Source organism: Zootoca vivipara, chromosome 1, assembly GCF_965207765.1.
Source record: "Zootoca vivipara chromosome 1, rZooViv2.hap1.1, whole genome shotgun sequence".
Lineage (NCBI taxonomy): Eukaryota > Metazoa > Chordata > Lepidosauria > Squamata > Lacertidae > Zootoca > Zootoca vivipara.
The window spans coordinates 59,983,890-60,002,946 of record NC_142582.1 but is presented as its reverse complement, the minus strand read 5'-3'; the positions used below and the strand labels follow the sequence as shown (position 1 = coordinate 60,002,946).

Below are 19,057 nucleotides of genomic sequence, written 5' to 3'. Positions count from 1 at the left end.
ACAGGTGCAGACCAAGTGCTTTCAGGCCTGTCCTCATCTGTGTTCATACATACCCCAAGGAAAACTTTAATGGCCTTGGAACAGGTGACTCCAGTGGTTCCACAGGGGACATTCTCTGTGATGATACTAAATGTTCCCTCCAAATCGCTGTTTCCACAGTAATCCTAATGAAGGTGGGAGAGGGAAAGATGAACAAAACTAAGAAAAACCAAAACCAGGATACTTTCTCTTGTGTTTTAAAAAGCTGTGAAAGCTGCACTGCATATTTGTATTGGTAGCAAACCTAATATATTTTCAAATTTAACAATCCTTTATGGTTCAGAGGGCACTTAATTCCTCAACACATTTGCAAAATGCAACAACCGAATGAATTGGAGAAAACAAGGCTTAAAAACTAGCAAATTCTGCCTGGATGAGTGTAAACTATTTCTGCACATATTAAGCCTGGAGACACTGATACAATGGTATCCATAAAGTAGCTGCTGTAGAACAAGGATTTCCATATGCACAATTGAACTTTCCTTTGTCTCTCCTTGCACCATCCCCAAATCTTCTCCAGAGGATTGGGGGGAAACCCAGAATTGATTGTTTTTGGGGGGGAGGCAGCAGAGAGAGTAAGGGGGTAGTTCTATTGAACAACCAGAAGTTCTGGTGCTAATGGAACCATCTTGTTAGATACTACCATTTGAAATGATCTTAACAGAACCATCGATTACTCTACCAAGTAAGAAAATTTCACAAGATGAGATGTTGAAGAATGTCTGAGAAGCCAAATAGATAGGGTGTGTGTGTGGTGTATATATACATATATATATATATATATATATATATATATATATATATATATATATATACACACACACACACACCTAATTCAAAACAGTATAAAATTGCATGAGTATAGCTGAACATTACCTGAGAAGCCACATATTCACAGTTGCCATCAAAGTCATAGAATTTTCCATCAAACGTGATGTAATGGCCACTCCCATACACAGTACATGTCCCAAAGCATGAATTGGTGGTGCACTTCCAGCTTCCTCTTTGACAAGTACTGGAGAGTACCAAAACAATTAAAGAAATTGTGTAAGGCTTAGTCTCTGTCTCCATGCATTGCTTTTGAAGTACTGGGTAAATTATGTAGCTGAGAAAACATGCAGTCCACCATATACACTCTGTTTGCATAGTAGTATATTCATACATTGCTATGACTACAATAAGTGACAGTGAAAAAGATCCTACCATGTGTTGCAGTCCACATTTACTGTTTCTCCGGGGGAGTAAAATACTTTGTTATGAATGCATGGGCAGTCCTGTTCTTGGATGCATCTCCCTCTGCCATCATCTATCAATCCATCAGGGCACACACATCCTGAAACACACTCTGTCTGGAACTGTGAGGAGCAAGAAGAACATTGTGTTCACATTTCATGATAAGGTCAATCAGAATTCATGGGTCTTGCATTTGATAAGTTCATAAAGCCAAATTGGACTCGGGATTACTGTTCAAAGTTTACCAAATTGCGATTTGCAAGGTAAGAGAAAACCTCAAGTTAATTTGTTCAGAATCTTGGGCGTGTTTAAAATAAAGTTGGTCTACAAAACAGAGGCACTTTTGGAGACTTTTAGATTTGGGTTACTTCAAATAATTTTTCAAAAAGGTGACCTTAACCTTTAAATACAAGACTGTCAATGGTTGTTTTTTTCTTTTGACAAAAAGCAAACAAAACCCTTGCTACCACTTCAAACAATAGCTTGGTTGCTTTCAGCAGTGTGGTCAACTCCCTGGAATAGAGAGCCCTTAGGAGAGATGTTACATTGTGAAATAATAGCATAATTTGCTGGGGAAATTATTTTCAGGGGAAAATATAGTTGCCCCCATTGGTTGGTGGCAGAGGGATTTCTATTGTTGTATACCAATATAGCATATATTTATTTATATTAAATGAAAGGTGGAAATTATTTAAATGAAATGAAAATGTTAATAAAGTTAAAAACAATCAGAACCAATGAAGGCAAACTGGTGGTATAAATGTGCAGGTATTTGCTTCTCCAAGTTGCAGTCCTTTTGCTAGGAAAAGTCCCACAGTCTCAAGGAGATCTCTTAAAGACACCTAGAATACAGCTTCTTTTTTTTACTGTAATTACATCACTTGAGGAACAAGAGAATGAGGACATTAAGGTGTGGTCAAAATACAATGAAAGTGTACCTGATCGTTTCCCAGTGTTTGGCAGCTAAGATGTACTGGTGTTTGGGAAGACCAACTGTCAAAGTTGTTGCAGTCAAAATATGTCATGTTGGGTGAGCAGTCTGTAAAATGAAATATAGAACATGGACAATATTATCTTGGATCCATTTTGATAATCAGTAAGAGCTGTATATAAAAATTTTATTTATATATAAAATTAAACAAAAAGGGGGCCAACAGACATCCCTGTTGTGAACCCATTGAACTAGGAAGCATGTCTATAAAAGGTTTTTAATTAAAATCAGTAGTCTCGTATCAATACTTTACATTGAGCAATTTAAGACAAAGCCCATGTCTATCAAAGGCTGAGGATATGTCTATGAAAACTATATAAATATGTGGATTTAGAGGGGAAATTCTGATACATTTTAGGATGAAGCAAACTATAGCATATGTCAGCTTGAAAAAATGTAATTATCAATTGCATTTTTATTAATTATTTTCACACAAAAATGGCTCATTTTCTTAAGCACAGCTTCAAAATAATTGCTTTCTTAAGCACAACTTCAAAATCATACAGATGATAACTCAAACTGGAAAAAGCCATAATGTAACATGAAATTGTACACCTACGTTCATGGGGTACGTCCACTGACACACAATGAAATCTTCCATGTCTGCAAACACTAGAATGGAAAACACAGCAGGGGGTGGTGGTAAGCCAGATATTTGAGCTTATAAGTGATTTCCAATTTATACAATGCCACTAACAAAAACTAAAGATCTCCTGCAAAAATTTAAGAGTACCATTTCTGCTAAACATTACTTGAACACCATGGTGCCCTACTGACAATGCATAAAACAAAGTAAGAGCAAGTGCCAAAGACAAAATGTCAGTTTCTTAATAAGATTTGACAAGATGTTTCTAAGCTGAGACATATAGTTTTGAGGGGAATATGGAGGAACCTTTGGATTACGCATTAAATACTGGGGGGGCAGGTGTTGTGTACACTTATATTGCTGACTTCTCAAGTAATCTCAAGAATTCACAATGCAATATTTCAGCACCTCTTTGTCCTTTGAACACTGTGCCCTTTGAACACTATGCCTGGTAAACAAAGCTTCTTAAAATCTAGTTGCTCCACAATGCATTCTGATGCTTGTATTTCTCATGTTGATTTGGAAGGAAGATCCTCTTCTGAGTTAGTATCACAAACTTCTAAACTGTCTTATGGTTAATGAAAAGAATGCTCATACACAGAGCAGTTCCTGGTACTGAACACTGAGCTTCCCACCTAATGAGAAAGACCATAAACTGTTGTGTTAACATACCAGCGCTCATCCTGTTTCATTATCACATATCCAGGATTTAGGGGCACACCCTTGTAATAGCACGGGCACTGAGCAATTGGCACACATTTGCCATTGTCGTCCATATAGGATTTATCAGGGCAGCCACAGCCATCTACTGGAGTAAACCCTTTCAAGCAGTGCTTATGACCATCAGAAAGAGAGCGGCAAGTTTGCTGGCAAGTCAAATTGTAACGGAAGACTTGGCTGGCTTGGCAAGAGGATTCTTCTTTGTCTGAATGAAGGGGAGAAAGTGACAAAAAGTCAAAGTGGGTAGAATATATTCTGCTCACCATTCCTAAATATATTCCTGCTCACCATTCCTAAGCCATTCAGTGCATGCTGTCCAAATTCTACTTCTGTTAAGACCCCTATGAACATGATTTTGTTCAAGGCATTTTGTTCAAGGCAAGGATGGGGATATAGACACTTACTGCAGACGTTCTTTCTCCAGCCCCATAACATGACCCCTTTGAAGGCACAGGCTCTTGCGTATGATGATAGGGCAGCACACATACATTCTTCGTTGGCATTACAATTACAGGTATCATATTTGCAGCGCTGGGCAAGGGGAGGGGGGGAAAGCCAGTAAACATTCAAGTACATTTGTAGGAAGATGAATGAAGAGCTAGTCCTCAACAGTAGCAATGCTACACAATGGTACCCTGTTCCACAGCTAAAATGAAAGTAAAATGATAAATTGAGAACTTTTCCTTAACAAAGCCATATGTTCCTCTCCTCCTTCCATTTAAAAATGTTAGTAGTTTTTTCAAGATTGCATTCTCACATGCTAGAGTGAACTTCTCCTATTATTTTGCTTAGTTTGTTAAAAGCAATGAATGGGCTGTTTTCCCCACAGCAAGGTGATCCACTTAAAGCAGGTATCAAATCATTCTCAGCCCAGGGGCCACATTCTTTTCTCAGCATGCTTTCATGGGGTCACAGGTCAGCAGTAGGCAGGGCAAAGGCAAAAGTGGGTGGAGCAACTAATGTAAATTTCACCTTTGTACAGCACTCTCATTTCTACATGCATACCCTTCTCTGTACCAGACAACACCAGACAAACAGGCATTCTGGCCAGGTAACAACATGGAAGCAGGGTCAGTCATGGTATGTGGCTTGAAGAGAGTTACAAGGGCCATATAAGGAGGCCTGGGGGCCACATTTGGCATCTGAGCACAAGGTTCTCCACCCCTGACCTAAAAGCGGACTGTCTCACCTCCACCATGTTGGGACTAGATCTCTTGCCTCTCATCAGGGTTAGAACTATTTGGGGAATCTGGGAACTCCTCTGATCAGGATCCCCCAAAAGCTACAACTAGTTCCACATACCCAAGGAGACTTTGTGCTGGCACTTCGTGAACTTCATGAACTTCCCATAGCAAGCTGTTTTTTTTTTTACTTATGTAATTTTCCAATCAGTTTCTCAGGCAGTTGCTGTTTTGTTTTGTTTTTTTATTTAAAAAGCTAGAGAGTTTTTTCTAAAATCTTGGGTGTAGCTAAAAGAGCCCTCTGGCTCATGTCTCTCTTCTGGATAACTATTATTTGGCTCTTTTCACAACAGTGGGTTTGCTTTAGTTCCTGTATTCCAATTGAAAGGGCTAGAAATTTGGCTGGGTTTGAAACTGGATAATCCATTGTCAGTAATTCTAACCCCCAAGCCCTATGAAAAGCAACTGGGAAGAAAGCTGCAGAACTTGCTTTACCACCACTCTTTTCAGTTTACCATAATACCTGAAAGTGAACAACTCCATGTAACAAAACACCAAGCTGTGTGAATAAAGACTCAGAAAAATTTTGAAAATTCATACCTTATAATAATCTGTTGGATCAATGACTGAGTGACATCTGGCAAAAGGAGTTTCTGTGCTTTTCAACAAAGAGCACCAATGTTCAGCATACTTTTCTGGAGAGAAATTAAATGTTATTATAAACCATTCACTTCATGTATTTCTATGTAATGCCTATAGCCATACTCTAGAATTCAAATCTCTGCAGTACAATACACCAAAACAAAATGATTACTCTATGTGTCTGGATGTTTGAACACTATGCAACTTCTCTGTCATTTAAAGGCAAATAGCTACCCACATAATTGGGCAACAAAATCGTTTTGTCTTCAAAAGACTATAAAACACAATAAACATAAACAGAATATTATGGATGGAAACTGTAAGCAGGCTTCCATTTTCACAACTACAATAGATAAAACGAGTCTTTCTTCTTCATCTCTGGCAGTGTTGCATCCTATTTCTTTAGAAACTTTTTTCTTTTGAGACAGTGACATGAAACGTATAGTGCATTTAAAGCCTTAGACCTAGCAAAGATTTATACATCACAACCTGCTCTCCCAAGTAATAAAGAAAATTGGCCCCGGCTTCAGATTCAATATTTGACCTGAAAATTGGATATAGGTGGCACACATATATTGAAATCTGTTATTTATTTATTTATGAAAACCACCCATCCTTACCATTCTCAACGCTAAGTGTACAAGGGTGGTCCCAGTTATCCAACTTATCGCTGCAGCTGGCTTGTGCTTTCCACGTGTTGGCAAAGGAAGCCCCTGTTGCTTCTATTAATCCACTTGATGTTTTGAAGTCATCTCCTTCTATTCCGTTGTAATTCCCACAAAGACCTATTGATAAAAGCAACAGATGTTGGCTGTGAGTTTCTTTAAAGGCATGCCTTTCTTTTTTGTAAAATGGGAATAGTGAGCAATTTACTAAGATTTTCTAGGGATAAATTTCCACACATCCAATAAGCACATCACATCCAATCAGTATGAACATTGTTCATATGTGTATATATACCCCAGCATTATTGAATGCCTTTTGACAACTGTGCTGTTCTCTGCAGCAGCTCTTTTTAGTTCAAATAGCATGCCTGCAGAATTAGTCTAGCATATACTTGTGTGTGTGTGTCACGATTTACAATTTATTGCCTTGAGACAATTTATGGAGATAAAAATGTCTTAATAAATAAAAAATTGACTAAACAAGTTTTTTGCAGGTAGGTATTTGACCCCATGTATCTTTAATTAAAAAAACACCCCCTTGTTAGTGTTAGTGTTGCTATTGGTGGATTCCTCTTCCCTGCAGTTCAGACTTGCCTTGGAGAGTTGCCTGGGCAGTCTGGTCCACAATGACAAAGAGCTGCATAACTGGAACCAGCTGGATCTCCAGCCTGAGGCCGAAGGTCGCCTGCACAATAATGTAGTTTGAAGATGGCTGGAAAACTGTGAAGCTGGCTGAAAAACAAAAGGAAGGCCAAGTTATCACCTGCTTATTGTAACGCACTCATCAAACCAGAGGGGCAAAAACAGTATCCATTGTGTATTATACCAGATGCCCATATTAGATACCTTTGCTGTTATGAAGAACATTGTCATTGGCTGAATAACCAGCCAGGAGAGCAAGAAAAGTTAGGTGTTGGCCTGGAATGGTTTCTCAATGAGGAGAAGATGAAAACGTCAGGGAGGGGGGCAGATATGAAAAGGGGAAGGGACAGGGAAGAGTCCCCAGTCAAGGACAAACAATCATTTGGATAATTCCCTGTGAAATAAACCAAGGAGTATATTTTCTCACCCTCCTTTCCAGCATCTTTTATTTTGCATTTCATTTAATCATGCTCCATAACATCTAAGGATTTGTGGAACCATCAATTTAGACAGTGGGTGGGGTGGGGTGGGGTGGGGTGGAAGTTGAGGGCTCCTTTCCTCACCTGTTACATGAGGCAAATGAATTTCTATTTCATTCAGTAATACGGTACCATCTGATCTGAAAACTACGACCTGTGTGAAGAGAGAAACAGCCTACGTTAGTGTGACCTCAGGGTCTTAAAGGGAGATCAATGTGATAGAATCATACCATTTTAGAGTTGGAAGGGACCTGGGGGTCATGTTAAAGGAACATTAATAATAATGATTGTAATACCCAAAAGGGACCCACCCTGGAAATTTTGGACATTGACAGTTTTCTTATATCTGACAACAGGAAGATGGGTAAGAGCTTAAGCAACCCAAAGAACTAAGCAATGGAACTTGTATGTGCACAAACACACACATGAATGCCCATTCATACCACTCATGCACAATGTTGTGTAAATCCCTACTGGAGAGCAGCTTGAACCATAGAATGCACATTTCTTGGACTGGAATTTATCTGACTTTCATTATTCTGGCTGCTTATTAACCATCACATTTCCAAATCATCCAAAAATTAGATAAGAAGAATCAAAGCATTGTTTTCGTTTATCAGCAGTTCCTAATTCTGTTGCTTTCAGTTTTGTTCTTTCAAGAAAGTATTAAAACCTCCAATTTTAAAAGTGATTGCATTCATACATTTTCAGTTTTTGCCAGTTTACAGCTGCACAGTGGCTGCAATCCTGCACCCGTGTACTCAATCAGGCAATGTGTCTCAGCCTACTTCACTCTTCCCCCAAAGTAGATCATGGGGAGGGGGAGGGTTACATTCAGCTCTGGCAGAAAGCAGGCAGATCATAGTAGGCATTTGGATGCATATCATGTTCACAAACCAGGGCCAGGGAGAGATTTGTAAGCCCAGCATCCACTCCTTACCAATTCTGAATTATCTCAGTGCCCATAACCCTCCCTGGGTTCTTAATGTAGCCACAGCCAGTTGCCTAGAAACAAAGTAGCTGACCAGATTGACAAATCAGGTTTTGGAGGGAGGATGCCAGCTACCTTTTAGGACCTGGTGGAGAAAGGAACCCTTTTGGAGTTTGCTTGGATTGCACACCCTTGTGTGTGTGTTGGGGCTGGGGCTGGGGGGTCAGTGACTCCAGACAGTCTTCTTCAATTTTCAGATGCTGGAAATTATTTGCTAAGAAGTATTTCATAGAACTACACATTCCTAAACTGAAGAAAGCTAAACAGGATCGGATTACATCTGCAGAGCAAGGGGCAGGGAAAGTGTGGCTCTCCAAATGTTCCTGGGCTGCAGCTCCCATCATCCTTTGCCACTGAGAACAGGAGTCCATTGACATTTGGTGGGTCACAGGTAAAACCCACCCCTGCTGTAAAGTCTGCATACCCTTTGGCAATTGGCAGCTAAGTAGTCATGAGTGTACAGCGCAGAACTATGACATGAGGAAATAAGCTGAAAAATCTCTTATCAAATCTTTGGCAAGGATTTCTGGCCAATGGCAGAGTATATTTTACAAACATATTAAGTATGAAATATGTAAAAGGAAGATATGACAAAATAAATAGAACCTGAAAGTCATGGAAATGTGGACTTGGATTTAAAGAGGATGTAAAAACACATACAAGATAAGCAAAGTAAATAAAATATATTTTTTTAAAAACCCGAAATGAGGATTTATATGTTTGGTTTATTGTTCAATGTAATTCAGACGCTTGGACCAATGTTCAGAAGTTTAAATGTTAACCAGAACCTCTTGGAATGGTAAAATTACATATTACATAATTCCACCCACCCACCCACCCCACCCCCCCGGAAGCTCAGCAAGAAGTATGAACAAATGGAATAAGGTGTCAATGGAAGGGGAGGGTTGGGAATCTTAGAATATGGTTGATTGCCTATATCTTTGAGTTATGAAGAAAACATTTATTTGGCATCATATTCTGGATGAACTAGCTCAGAGCCATACCATCATTACCCTAAACTTACGTTTTTCTTCTCGTCTATTAACAGAACCACCGTCTTTAGGCATGTCTGCTTGTCAGTAGAACCGCATGGGCCTAGTTCTCCCAAGAGGGCATGTGAGTCATTCTGTATGCTCTGCAATTACAGAAGAACAAATACAATCAAAGTGGTCAACTTTTGCTGCTATGAAATGATTCCTTTCACAGATAGGGTGAAATTACCTGTTCAGACAAAAAGTGCAATAAATCATTGACCTTAAGGATGTCACATTCCACGATCCAGGTCACAGGCCTTTCTTTTCCTTTTTCTGTCAGGGAGAGTATAAGCCTTCCTTCTGGGAAATATTTGACATCTAACCTCAAATTGCCATTCCCCATTCCTTTCCAATTCCTATTTTTGCATTCCCAATCCTCATTTTAGCCCTATCTTAAATTCAGTTGTACAGTATTGCAATACAAAGATACAGGCAAGAGTAGGAAATGATTTTCAGCCAAGGGTATGTGACCCAGACAAAAGCAGGTGTGGCCACACAGACATACAAACACACTGCATCCAAGGCAGGAGGGCTAGCCCTTTCTCAATCACCTGCACTCTGTAGGAAGGTTACCCTACCCCACTGCGGCATAATTCCTTCGACCAGAGTAGAAGTGTCTGGTGCACGTACCTTGCTCAGCACATAGTAGCAGTCACCATGGAAGGTGTACTTCTTTCCATCAAAGGTAGTAATGTGAGATCCTCCCTCCACTGCACATTTACTGGGACAGGGTAAATCCTGGCATATCCATCTACCTGATTGGCAGATGCTGTGAAGACAGACAAGAAATCAAAAGCGGGATCTGGACATATAGAAATTATACAAGAAGTACCTGCACCACAGTAGTGGAGCCACGACAGCAGGTCAATTTGGAAATGATTCATAACACTTTTGGACATTATAACCTCTTCTTTTTCAAAACATTCCAGATTCAGCAAGCCATAAAGGTGCTGATGATAAAGTGGCAGCAGCAATCCCCTTTTTCCAACCCAAAAAATGTTGTTGTTGTTGTTGTTGTTGTTGTTGTTGTTGTTGTTGTTGTTGTTGCTGCTGCTGCTGCTGCTGCTGCTGCTGCTGCTGCTGCTGAAATATGCTTTTACAATTAGAGATTTAGGCTCATATAACAATATCAGATAGGTACGTAACTGGTAATGCTGGGCAATTTTTCACCAGGGCTTCCCAGAACAAGTGGTCTATGTTTTAGCATAAAATGATACAGTGGAACCTCGGTTTATGAACACCTCAGTTTATGAATTTTCGGTTTATGAACGCCGCGGACCCATCTGGAACGGATTAATTCACTTTCCATTACTTTTAATGGGAAAGTTCGCTTCAGTTTATGAACGCTTCAGTTTATGAACAGACTTCCGGAACCAATTACACCCATGTTTCAGTTTATGAACGCTTCAGTTTAAGTACTCCGCGGACCCGTCTGGAACGGATTAATCCACTTTCCATTACTTTCAATGGGAAAGTTCGCTTCAGGTTATGAACGGTTACTCCGCAGACCGTCTGGAACGGATTAATCCACTTTCCATTACTTTCAATGGGAAAGTTCGCTTCAGTTTATGAACGCTTCAGTTTATGAACAGACTTCCGGAACCAATTGTGTTCATAAACCGAGGTACCACTGTACTGTGTTTTAGCTATGAAAGCCTGTGACGGTACAAGGTGTTTGTCCAGACATTCACATCCCTACAAGAATCCTTTAAGTGACAACTCTGAAATAAAAAGCTATAATTACTCTCAGAGGGCACAGATAGGCTTACCAGCTTTCACAGTCATTGGTGATGTTTTTACCAGGGGGGAATAATTGCCCACGAAGTTTGCAGTGACACTGGCTTGTGGCCACGCAGCCTTTCCCAGTGATATCATCATATACTGTGCCTGCAAAACAAGATGCTCATAGTTCATGACAATCCAAGGCTGCACACCTTAGCATACTTAAAGAGGAACTGAATAGGATTTAACCCACTACAAGACTGGAAGAACTCTTGGGGGATATAAATTCTCAACAAAACCTCTAAGCTAATGATAGAGGTTAGCCTACCCATCCAGAGAATGGGTTGATGCTTTTACTGTGGCTTCTAGCAGAATATACTTCCAGCCTAACCCTGACAAATATTTGTATTTATCTGTAATATTTCTAGCCCATATTTCTCAAAAAAAAAGCTCATAGCAGCATTTTTCAAATAAATCCTAAATTACTTTACCTAAAATTAACTCTCACCAAATTCAGTGAGGCATTATTCCTACTAAGTGTGCTTGGAATCTAACTGGAGTAGCCCTGAGAGGTAATTTAGCCACTTGGCCATGGCCACCCTGCTAAGTTGGGATCTGAACTTGGGTTTCCCATTTCTAAGCCCATTGTTGTATCCACTAGGTCACACATAAATTGTTACCTTCAGGGCAAAAACAGCCATCCATGTAGTGTTCTTCACATAGTTTGCTGATCCCCAGGTGTGAACAGGTGTCCATACAGGGTGAGCCACTTTCCAGGTAGATCATGTTTCCAGGACATGACTTAGCTAAAATAATTAAAGAAATAGCACTGACTATATGCAAACATTGACATGAAATTAGGGTTCAATCAAAAGAAAGACAATCCACACAGCTAAAACCATAATCCTAATTAGTTTCAGTAGGATTTAAATACACAATTTCCTAAGTTTTTTTTCCTGTTCTTCTTGCCTCTCCAGCATGAAAACAATTATTCAAAAACTCTTTCCACCAAAATCAATGGGAAAGCTCTCCTTGGCTACTATGAGAATACGGGATTGGATCCAAGACTGCTGTTTGGAAATTAACCTTAAGGATGGGGACCTTTCAAGACCATCCTGAGTTACATGAATTTAAAGAGAGATTTCACCCTCCCCTGTTAAACATTCCTGGCTGCATCTTACATGAACCCAGTTAATCACTTACGACACAGGTGTGATGTCCTCCAGTTCTGAGGATTGCCACCAGCGTGGGAACACTGGCGGGAAAACTCTGAGATGGTGCTGCAAAGGCAGAAGGAGTCCTCTGTTTGCTGGCAAGCACATCTGTCCTGCATGCAAGCTTGGATATACTGTTCCAGATTCAGGCGGGACTGACAATCCGCAAAAGCCGGAGCAGTCAGCAGCTTCTCACACTCCTCACGCTAGAAATAGAGGAAAGTACAGTTTAACAGGCCTCCCAAGCTCTGTTTCAGCTTCCAAAGTGGCCCTAGTTAACACAAGGAAGAAGGTCCAGGCTTTTCACAAAAGTCTATGTTTGTCCATTCTTATTCTCCTTTCCTCTATCTTACAATTCAGAGCAAGAACTGGGAGCATCATAAAGTGGTTGCACACCTTACTACACACTTGCTATTTCTCTAACAGAGACAGGTATCTCGATTCCTGGTATGTACCGTGTAACACAGTTTTCAAGACTTACATGTTGGTTGCAAGATTCAATAGGTTGTGTCTCATCAGGGTCTTCACATACTGTATTGGGTTTATTAATCTTCTGTAGGTTTCCAAATGTGATTGGATTGTAGCTCAGTCCTGTGAGAAAGAGTGAGCAGCATGTTCTCTTATTCCCGTTAACCATAACAAACAGCATCTTCATTTTGCTCTCAGTGTCACAACCAGAGTTTAGAGACATAATTTCACACCAGATGGTACTGTTCACTTACTATGGATTACTTATACCCTTTAAAGTTTTAAATTAAACACCTTTTTGCTCATACATTCAAAGATTAATTGAAATACACTACATTTTGAATGTTTTCTACATTTTAAACCAATGCTTACAGGAGAATTCATGAATTTCTGGGCTTAAATTTGGATTTATAGGAAGGTGTTGTGTTTTCACAATCTGTACAGTGAATGCCATCAATCATTTAAACATTCACATGTTTCCTAGAAGAATATGCTGCTCTTAAGCCACCCTGATCTGACAAATGAACACCAGGTTAAATAGTGTTTTTGACCATCTTCAAATCTGCTTTTGTTAATTTAGGGTGATGTCCAACCAACATCAGTCATATACAGATCAGACCTTCTGAAATAAATGAACATGTTACATAATTTCCTTGATTTCCGTGAGTATGACATAGTTGGACGTCACCCACAGAATTCATTCCAAATTTGTGGACCATGCTTTTAGAAACAGTATGCATTTTAATCTCTCTGTACTTTTCTAACCACTCAGTACAGAAACCGTTGCTTTGTTCTCAACTGCACATTTAAACTCCTCATATTCTGTAACTCATTATAACAATCATTTCTCTATAATGTTATCCCACTTACCATCGGAGAGAAATTCATTGTAAACCTGCTGGCCGTTGTAATCCCCACAAAGACCACAAGTACCGTTGTTAAACTTGGTGTCCAGTTCAATCTAAATTGAAAAATGAAAACCCGAAGGAACATATCAGCTATTGTAGTAAAGAAATAAGGTAAAGTTGCCTTATGTTGAGTCAGACCAGTATGGCTGCTCTGACTGACATTGGTGGTCCAGTGTCTCAAGCATATGATTTTTCCTTTCCTGCCACAGGAGATCATTCAACCAGAGTTGTCAGGAGTTTGATTTGGGTGATTCTAAGGTTACAAGCAAAACAATTGCTTTAGAAAAAAAAGAGGCTAAAAAGGAAGGGCCAGGTTCAACTAATGAGTTCTGCTACTGGAAGCCAGTGGAAGGACTTCTGCTAACAGAATAGGGCTTTTGGCTCCTCTCCTAGCCCACTCAGGGCCGGCTCTAGGTAGAGTCTCGGTGGCGCGGGGTGTTAGGGCGCCGGGCTGGTAGGCGGGGCGCTGCGCGGCAAAGCCACGCGGAAGCCATGCTGCGCCCTGCAAGGGCGGGGGCGCCGGAGCGATCTCCGCCCCTCAGCGCCAGGGCGCCCGACCTGCTCGAGGCTGCCCTGAGCCCACTCACTGCCATGCCTCCCCAAATTGGCTTGCAGGGGTTGGAGGAAAATCCACGACAGAGCATGTGGAGAGAAAAGGGGAGATCATTCTGTCTAGTAAACTGAAATGCTTGCACCGATAGAACTATCTTCTTAGTGCTATACTGAATTCTTCCCAGAGGTTTGTATTCAACTAAGCCCTACTCAAATTAATGAACCTAAGTTAGTCATGTCCATTAACTTCAATGGGCTTACTCTAAGCAGGACTAGCATTGAATTCCAGATGAATTGTAGAGCAGCCACCAAGAATGGTTCTCTACTTTCCCTTGCAGTCGAGAAGGTTCTGTTGGGTGCTCTTAATCACAAGACAGCGACATAGGGCAGAAATTGGTCACTTGAGTGAGCTGGGCCTGAGCCATAAACCCTATACCAAAGTATCATAATAGAAGCTGAAGGCCACACATACCATCAAAGCATCTTCTCTGTTCCATATCAAAACTAGGCCCACTCTGGCATAGAGTTTGGTATACATATCATTCTTCTCAATCATAATACCAGAATGATAGTACGGAGTCCTTGCACTATAGGAAAGAAAGTCATACAGAGTTTTTATTAAATTCCATTGCAAGCAACAGCCCCAGCATTAGATGAGAAAGCACACCTTTGCAGAATTTCTCAGATCTATTTTACAACCCTTATACCATCGCAGTATACTCCCCAACTTCCAGTCTAAAATGAACACGAATACGCAGAGATAAGCAGAATCTTATTCATGGCCTGTTAAAATCTGTGAGGTTTATCTCAGTTTCTGCATTCAAGATTCAGCATTCATCTAAGAAAATGGATGGTCAAATTTTACTCACCAGATTAAGAGGGTGCTTATTTTAAATATTTATTTATTATTTCTATGTTTCCATTGGAAATTTCCTAGTCATCCTGTGCTTTAGATTTCACAGTGTCACTAGTGCTTATTAATACAAGTTCTTAAAGACCCAAGCCTTGGCTGAAGATCTTAGAAACACAGGAAGCTGTCCAAAGTCAGACAATGGGTCTATCAAGCTCAGTGTTGTTTACAATGACAGGCAGTGGCTCTGTAGGGTTTCAAACAGGAGTCTCTCTTAGCCCTACCTGCAGGTAATGATGACTGAATTTGGGGATTTCTGCATTCAAAACATAGGTTTAGCCACTGAGATGCAGCCCTTTCCACTGATGGGTAAATGAAAAAGTGTGCAACTGAAAGCCCAGAGTTGCAATGTGACTCCAAGGTAAAGGTTTCCTTATGAGTAAGGGTATTCCTCAGTCTTAACCACCTGTAGCTAGGTTTCCATGTGGCCTGAGATGCCACAAGCTAAGGTCCCTGTGAATTACCCTACCTGAATTTTTGTTTCCTGTGTTACTGGTCCCTGGACCTGTTACCTGCTGATGCTGTCCTTGGATCATGTTTGAAGTCAAATTGGTTCCCTGTGCCTGACCTTGGTTTGTCCTTGACTCTGCTGGCATGACGTCTCCTACCATTGTCTGGTGAGCTTATGTGCGGGTGTAGATCACAGTCTGTACAGGTCATATGTATCCAGAGTAGGATGGGACGGGTGTAGCAGTATTACATAGATGATTCCCTTAATATGGGACGGGGCTTGTGTGCCTCTAAACTCACTTTACAATGAATGGATTATGAGGAAATCAATACTTGATAGATTGACCACCTCCACCCCAACACACCTCTTGATTTTAACTGAAGTGCCCTTTAGACTAAGTTCTTGCTACACAAGAGTTATATTTCCAAAGTAGGATATTACTGCATAAGTGGTTTTACTCATGCCAGAGCCTTTGTTGCAGAGTAATTTGTTAGTCAACCTAAGAATAGTGGAACAGGTCACATTACAGGAAAAGGAAAATATTAACATTCACTATGGGAAGGAATATGTTTCCTTAAGCCAATTACCCAACATTTGGCAAGGATTTCAAACACAATAATCTGATGTGGAATGTCCATCTGACTACAAATTACTACTTTAAGAAGAAAAACCACGATCCATCTCAGCTATGATAGGTTTGGAAAAACAACAAAAGTTCACAAAGGCCAAATTGAACTAGCCCATCAGCAGGCTAAAAGTGTCATTCTCACATGGTGTTCGCATAGCTAGGAGAGCTGCTGTTGTGTCTCTCTGAGCTTCCTCCATCTCCAGCATAAATAGGGACAGGTATATTGTAGTTGTAGCCCTTCACTGTAACTGGGCATGTGGTCAGTGTGTACTGTGAGACTTAGGGAAGCCAGGAAACATAACAGTCAATGCCTTGTTCTGGGTGTCTTTTTGTTAAAGGAGATCACTGTATGTGAAGTATAACTAAAGAGCTGAAAGATGCCAGAGATAGCTTGAAAATATCAGTTTTCAATATAAGCTCACTTCGAAAAGACAAGATTTCAGTGGCAGTACTCCTTAAGATCTATGCCCTGACTTTCTACACAATGCATTTCCCTCAAGTTTATTTTGAGTAGCGGGAAGTTGTTGCCACAATTAATATTATGAGCTTTTTGTGAAAGAACTGTGGCTAAACACTGGAAGCCTTAGAAGCATAATAATATGGGAAGAACTTACATTTGCCCATCCACCACCACCATCTTGTGAGTGAGGTAGATTGCAACATCCTTAATGGTGATAAGGACATATTGAATGTCAGGGTGCCCTTGCTGATTCAGCTCACGCTGGATATGGACAGAGAACTCCTGGTAAGATTCACGGCAGTCAGAAACAAAGTTGTATTCACAGACACCAGGAAACTGGTAGAAATCTCCATCAAAGGTTTTGAAGTGGTTGTTCCCCCAAGTACTGCAGACATAGTGGCCATGGCTAGAAGTTCTTCCTGAAAAATGAGGACAAAGCAACCACTGAGTGCAACCATGGAACAATAAAGCAGAAAAAATGACACATAATTAAAGAAAAACAAGCCATAAAATCCAAAGAGCTTCTGAAGGGAAAGGGGTCAACAACCAGGATTAAACATTCTACTGCAATGTTGGTATTTCATTTTTTTATAGTTACCGACGCAACATATCAAGCAATATGTACACTTATGCTCTGAAAAAGGCACACACATATTACTGGACTTGCTGCTACAGCAAGATCTTCGCCATAAAGCTGTGAAACATACAACCTTGGGACACAGGTGAAGTGCTGCACACCAATGCAACAATTACATGATTTCTCTGGTTACCATTTATTTATCCATCCGGATAGCTTAGGACGGTTATGCAAAACCACCGAAGCACTTCTAGCAAAGGTTCTGCCAGTCGCACACAGAATCTCCTACTTAATTAAAAATAAAATAAGTTTCTCTACCACATATGCCAGCTGACGCAACTTTATATCCATAAATGATGGGGCCATTTAGCTTCCGTTTCCAAAGAAAGTTCTACACCATCTGCAGGTCTTTGGTATTTATTCTCTCTGTGCAAAACCTGTGGATTCTTCGAATCCATAAGGATCTGCTGTTGCAAAGCCCAGTTGAGCACCTGTAGCTGGGCCTTGTTTGTCTAACTAACAGATGAAAGCAAGACCTCCTCAGGTGGAGGACTCTCCTTCATTGGAGGCTTTTAAGCAGAGGTTGAGTGGTCATCTGCCATGGATGCTATGCTGAGATACCTGCATTGCAGGGCATTGAACCTCAGGGTCCCTTCTTCAGTTCTCTGCTCTATAATCTATGAACTATAATGGCAAATCAGTATTATAGCGCTGAAAGAGCCGTCAAGATAATCTAAGGCAACAAATTACTCCAGCCTGTGGTCCTCCACAGATGTGCTGACTGGAGGTGATGGGAGTTCAACCCCAGAACATCTAGAGGATACCAGGCTGGTAAAGGCTACTGTACAACATCTTTCCCTTCCTACCACAAATTCCCTGAGGCAGAATCGCCTTTGCCTTAACTCTGCCAGCATATTAGTTCACATCATCCAGAATACTATATATTATAAGCAGAGAGCAAAAGCACCCAGTGCTCACCATACAGACTATTTTTCCTATCCTCAAAAACCTTATTGATTAGCCAAGCAATTTAAATATTTTACTTGTTACACGTTGCACCAGCCAGTGAGTGTTCCCCAGGCTTCCCCACTGGACAATCCCACAGTATCTCCTTTAGAAGTCTTACCTTTTCTAACTTCAGATGCATAGCAGATGGCCAGCCATAGTGTCAAAAGGCTGGTAAGCCTTAGCCCCATGGTGGCTAAGAGGGAAGGACAGAAGTCCCTCTATGGCCATCCTTTATATAATGTCCATTTGTGCTATTCATGCTACCATACGGGGAGGAGATGGAAGGTGAGGAGGAGTGGTCAAAATGGGTACAGTGTTTGCTGAGATTAGAAAGTAAACAGAGGTGAAATTTTCATTGTAATTCCTGTAATTCAGCATTGAGGAAATAGTATAATATTGATTCAGTTATCATGCAAGTTTCCCTTTTTATTGCCCTTTTGCATTTCTCTGAAAGGCTGTCTGTCTTCCTTCAGTCACACGCAATGACAATGTGCAGCATCTCCTAGTTGCAGAAAGTACTTGAACAATGTTGAACTAAATGAAATGCAGGCTGTGATTTCCACAACTCTTTTTCCTAATTACCCAGGAACCTAATTAGAAATTACTTAGGAACTAATTGCCCAAGAGAGTATTCAGTGGGTGCAGCCCAAATTCCACTTTATCACCTCAGTGGGAACTAAGCTTCTGTCTCAGCAGAATGAAAGGGACGAAGGAGGGAGGGGGGGAGAAAGAAACTGCATGTGTTTTCCACCCCTGTGTGAAGAGGGGACTGAATTCTCTCTGGACCCCCCTGAACTTGTGAAAGGGTACATCATAAGTCTGCAGTTTGGGGAAAATTGAAATAGCGAATGTCCTTCAATGTATGCTTCTCAATTGTTTAATTTCTCTGGTAGACATTGACTTGTCTGGCCCCTATATGTGAAGACTATCTTAACCTTTCCATGCATGTCATTCAG

The 19,057-nt window shown here is 40.6% G+C and overlaps 1 protein-coding gene across 1 annotated transcript in view; it reads right to left on the bottom strand.

The window, feature by feature from the left end:
• Nucleotides 1–18,339, bottom strand: part of MUC2 (mucin 2, oligomeric mucus/gel-forming) — a 60,643-nt gene extending 42,304 nt beyond the window's left edge. The window contains exons 1-21 of the mRNA XM_088651931.1: nt 18,220–18,339; nt 16,671–16,935; nt 14,540–14,654; nt 13,478–13,568; nt 12,621–12,730; nt 12,129–12,345; nt 11,606–11,731; nt 10,973–11,090; nt 9,834–9,972; nt 9,194–9,304; nt 7,263–7,332; nt 6,652–6,789; nt 6,013–6,177; nt 5,351–5,445; nt 3,974–4,100; nt 3,522–3,774; nt 2,823–2,875; nt 2,211–2,311; nt 1,243–1,394; nt 916–1,054; nt 54–164 (exon numbers count right to left, since the gene is read on the bottom strand). Of these exons, the coding sequence (XP_088508057.1) occupies nt 54–164; nt 916–1,054; nt 1,243–1,394; nt 2,211–2,311; nt 2,823–2,875; nt 3,522–3,774; nt 3,974–4,100; nt 5,351–5,445; nt 6,013–6,177; nt 6,652–6,789; nt 7,263–7,332; nt 9,194–9,304; nt 9,834–9,972; nt 10,973–11,090; nt 11,606–11,731; nt 12,129–12,345; nt 12,621–12,730; nt 13,478–13,568; nt 14,540–14,654; nt 16,671–16,935; nt 18,220–18,289 (2,766 nt within the window). The 5' untranslated portion in view covers nt 18,290–18,339. The remainder of the gene's footprint in view (nt 1–53; nt 165–915; nt 1,055–1,242; nt 1,395–2,210; nt 2,312–2,822; nt 2,876–3,521; nt 3,775–3,973; nt 4,101–5,350; nt 5,446–6,012; nt 6,178–6,651; nt 6,790–7,262; nt 7,333–9,193; nt 9,305–9,833; nt 9,973–10,972; nt 11,091–11,605; nt 11,732–12,128; nt 12,346–12,620; nt 12,731–13,477; nt 13,569–14,539; nt 14,655–16,670; nt 16,936–18,219) is intronic.
• Between the last annotated feature and the right edge of the window lie 718 nt (nt 18,340–19,057).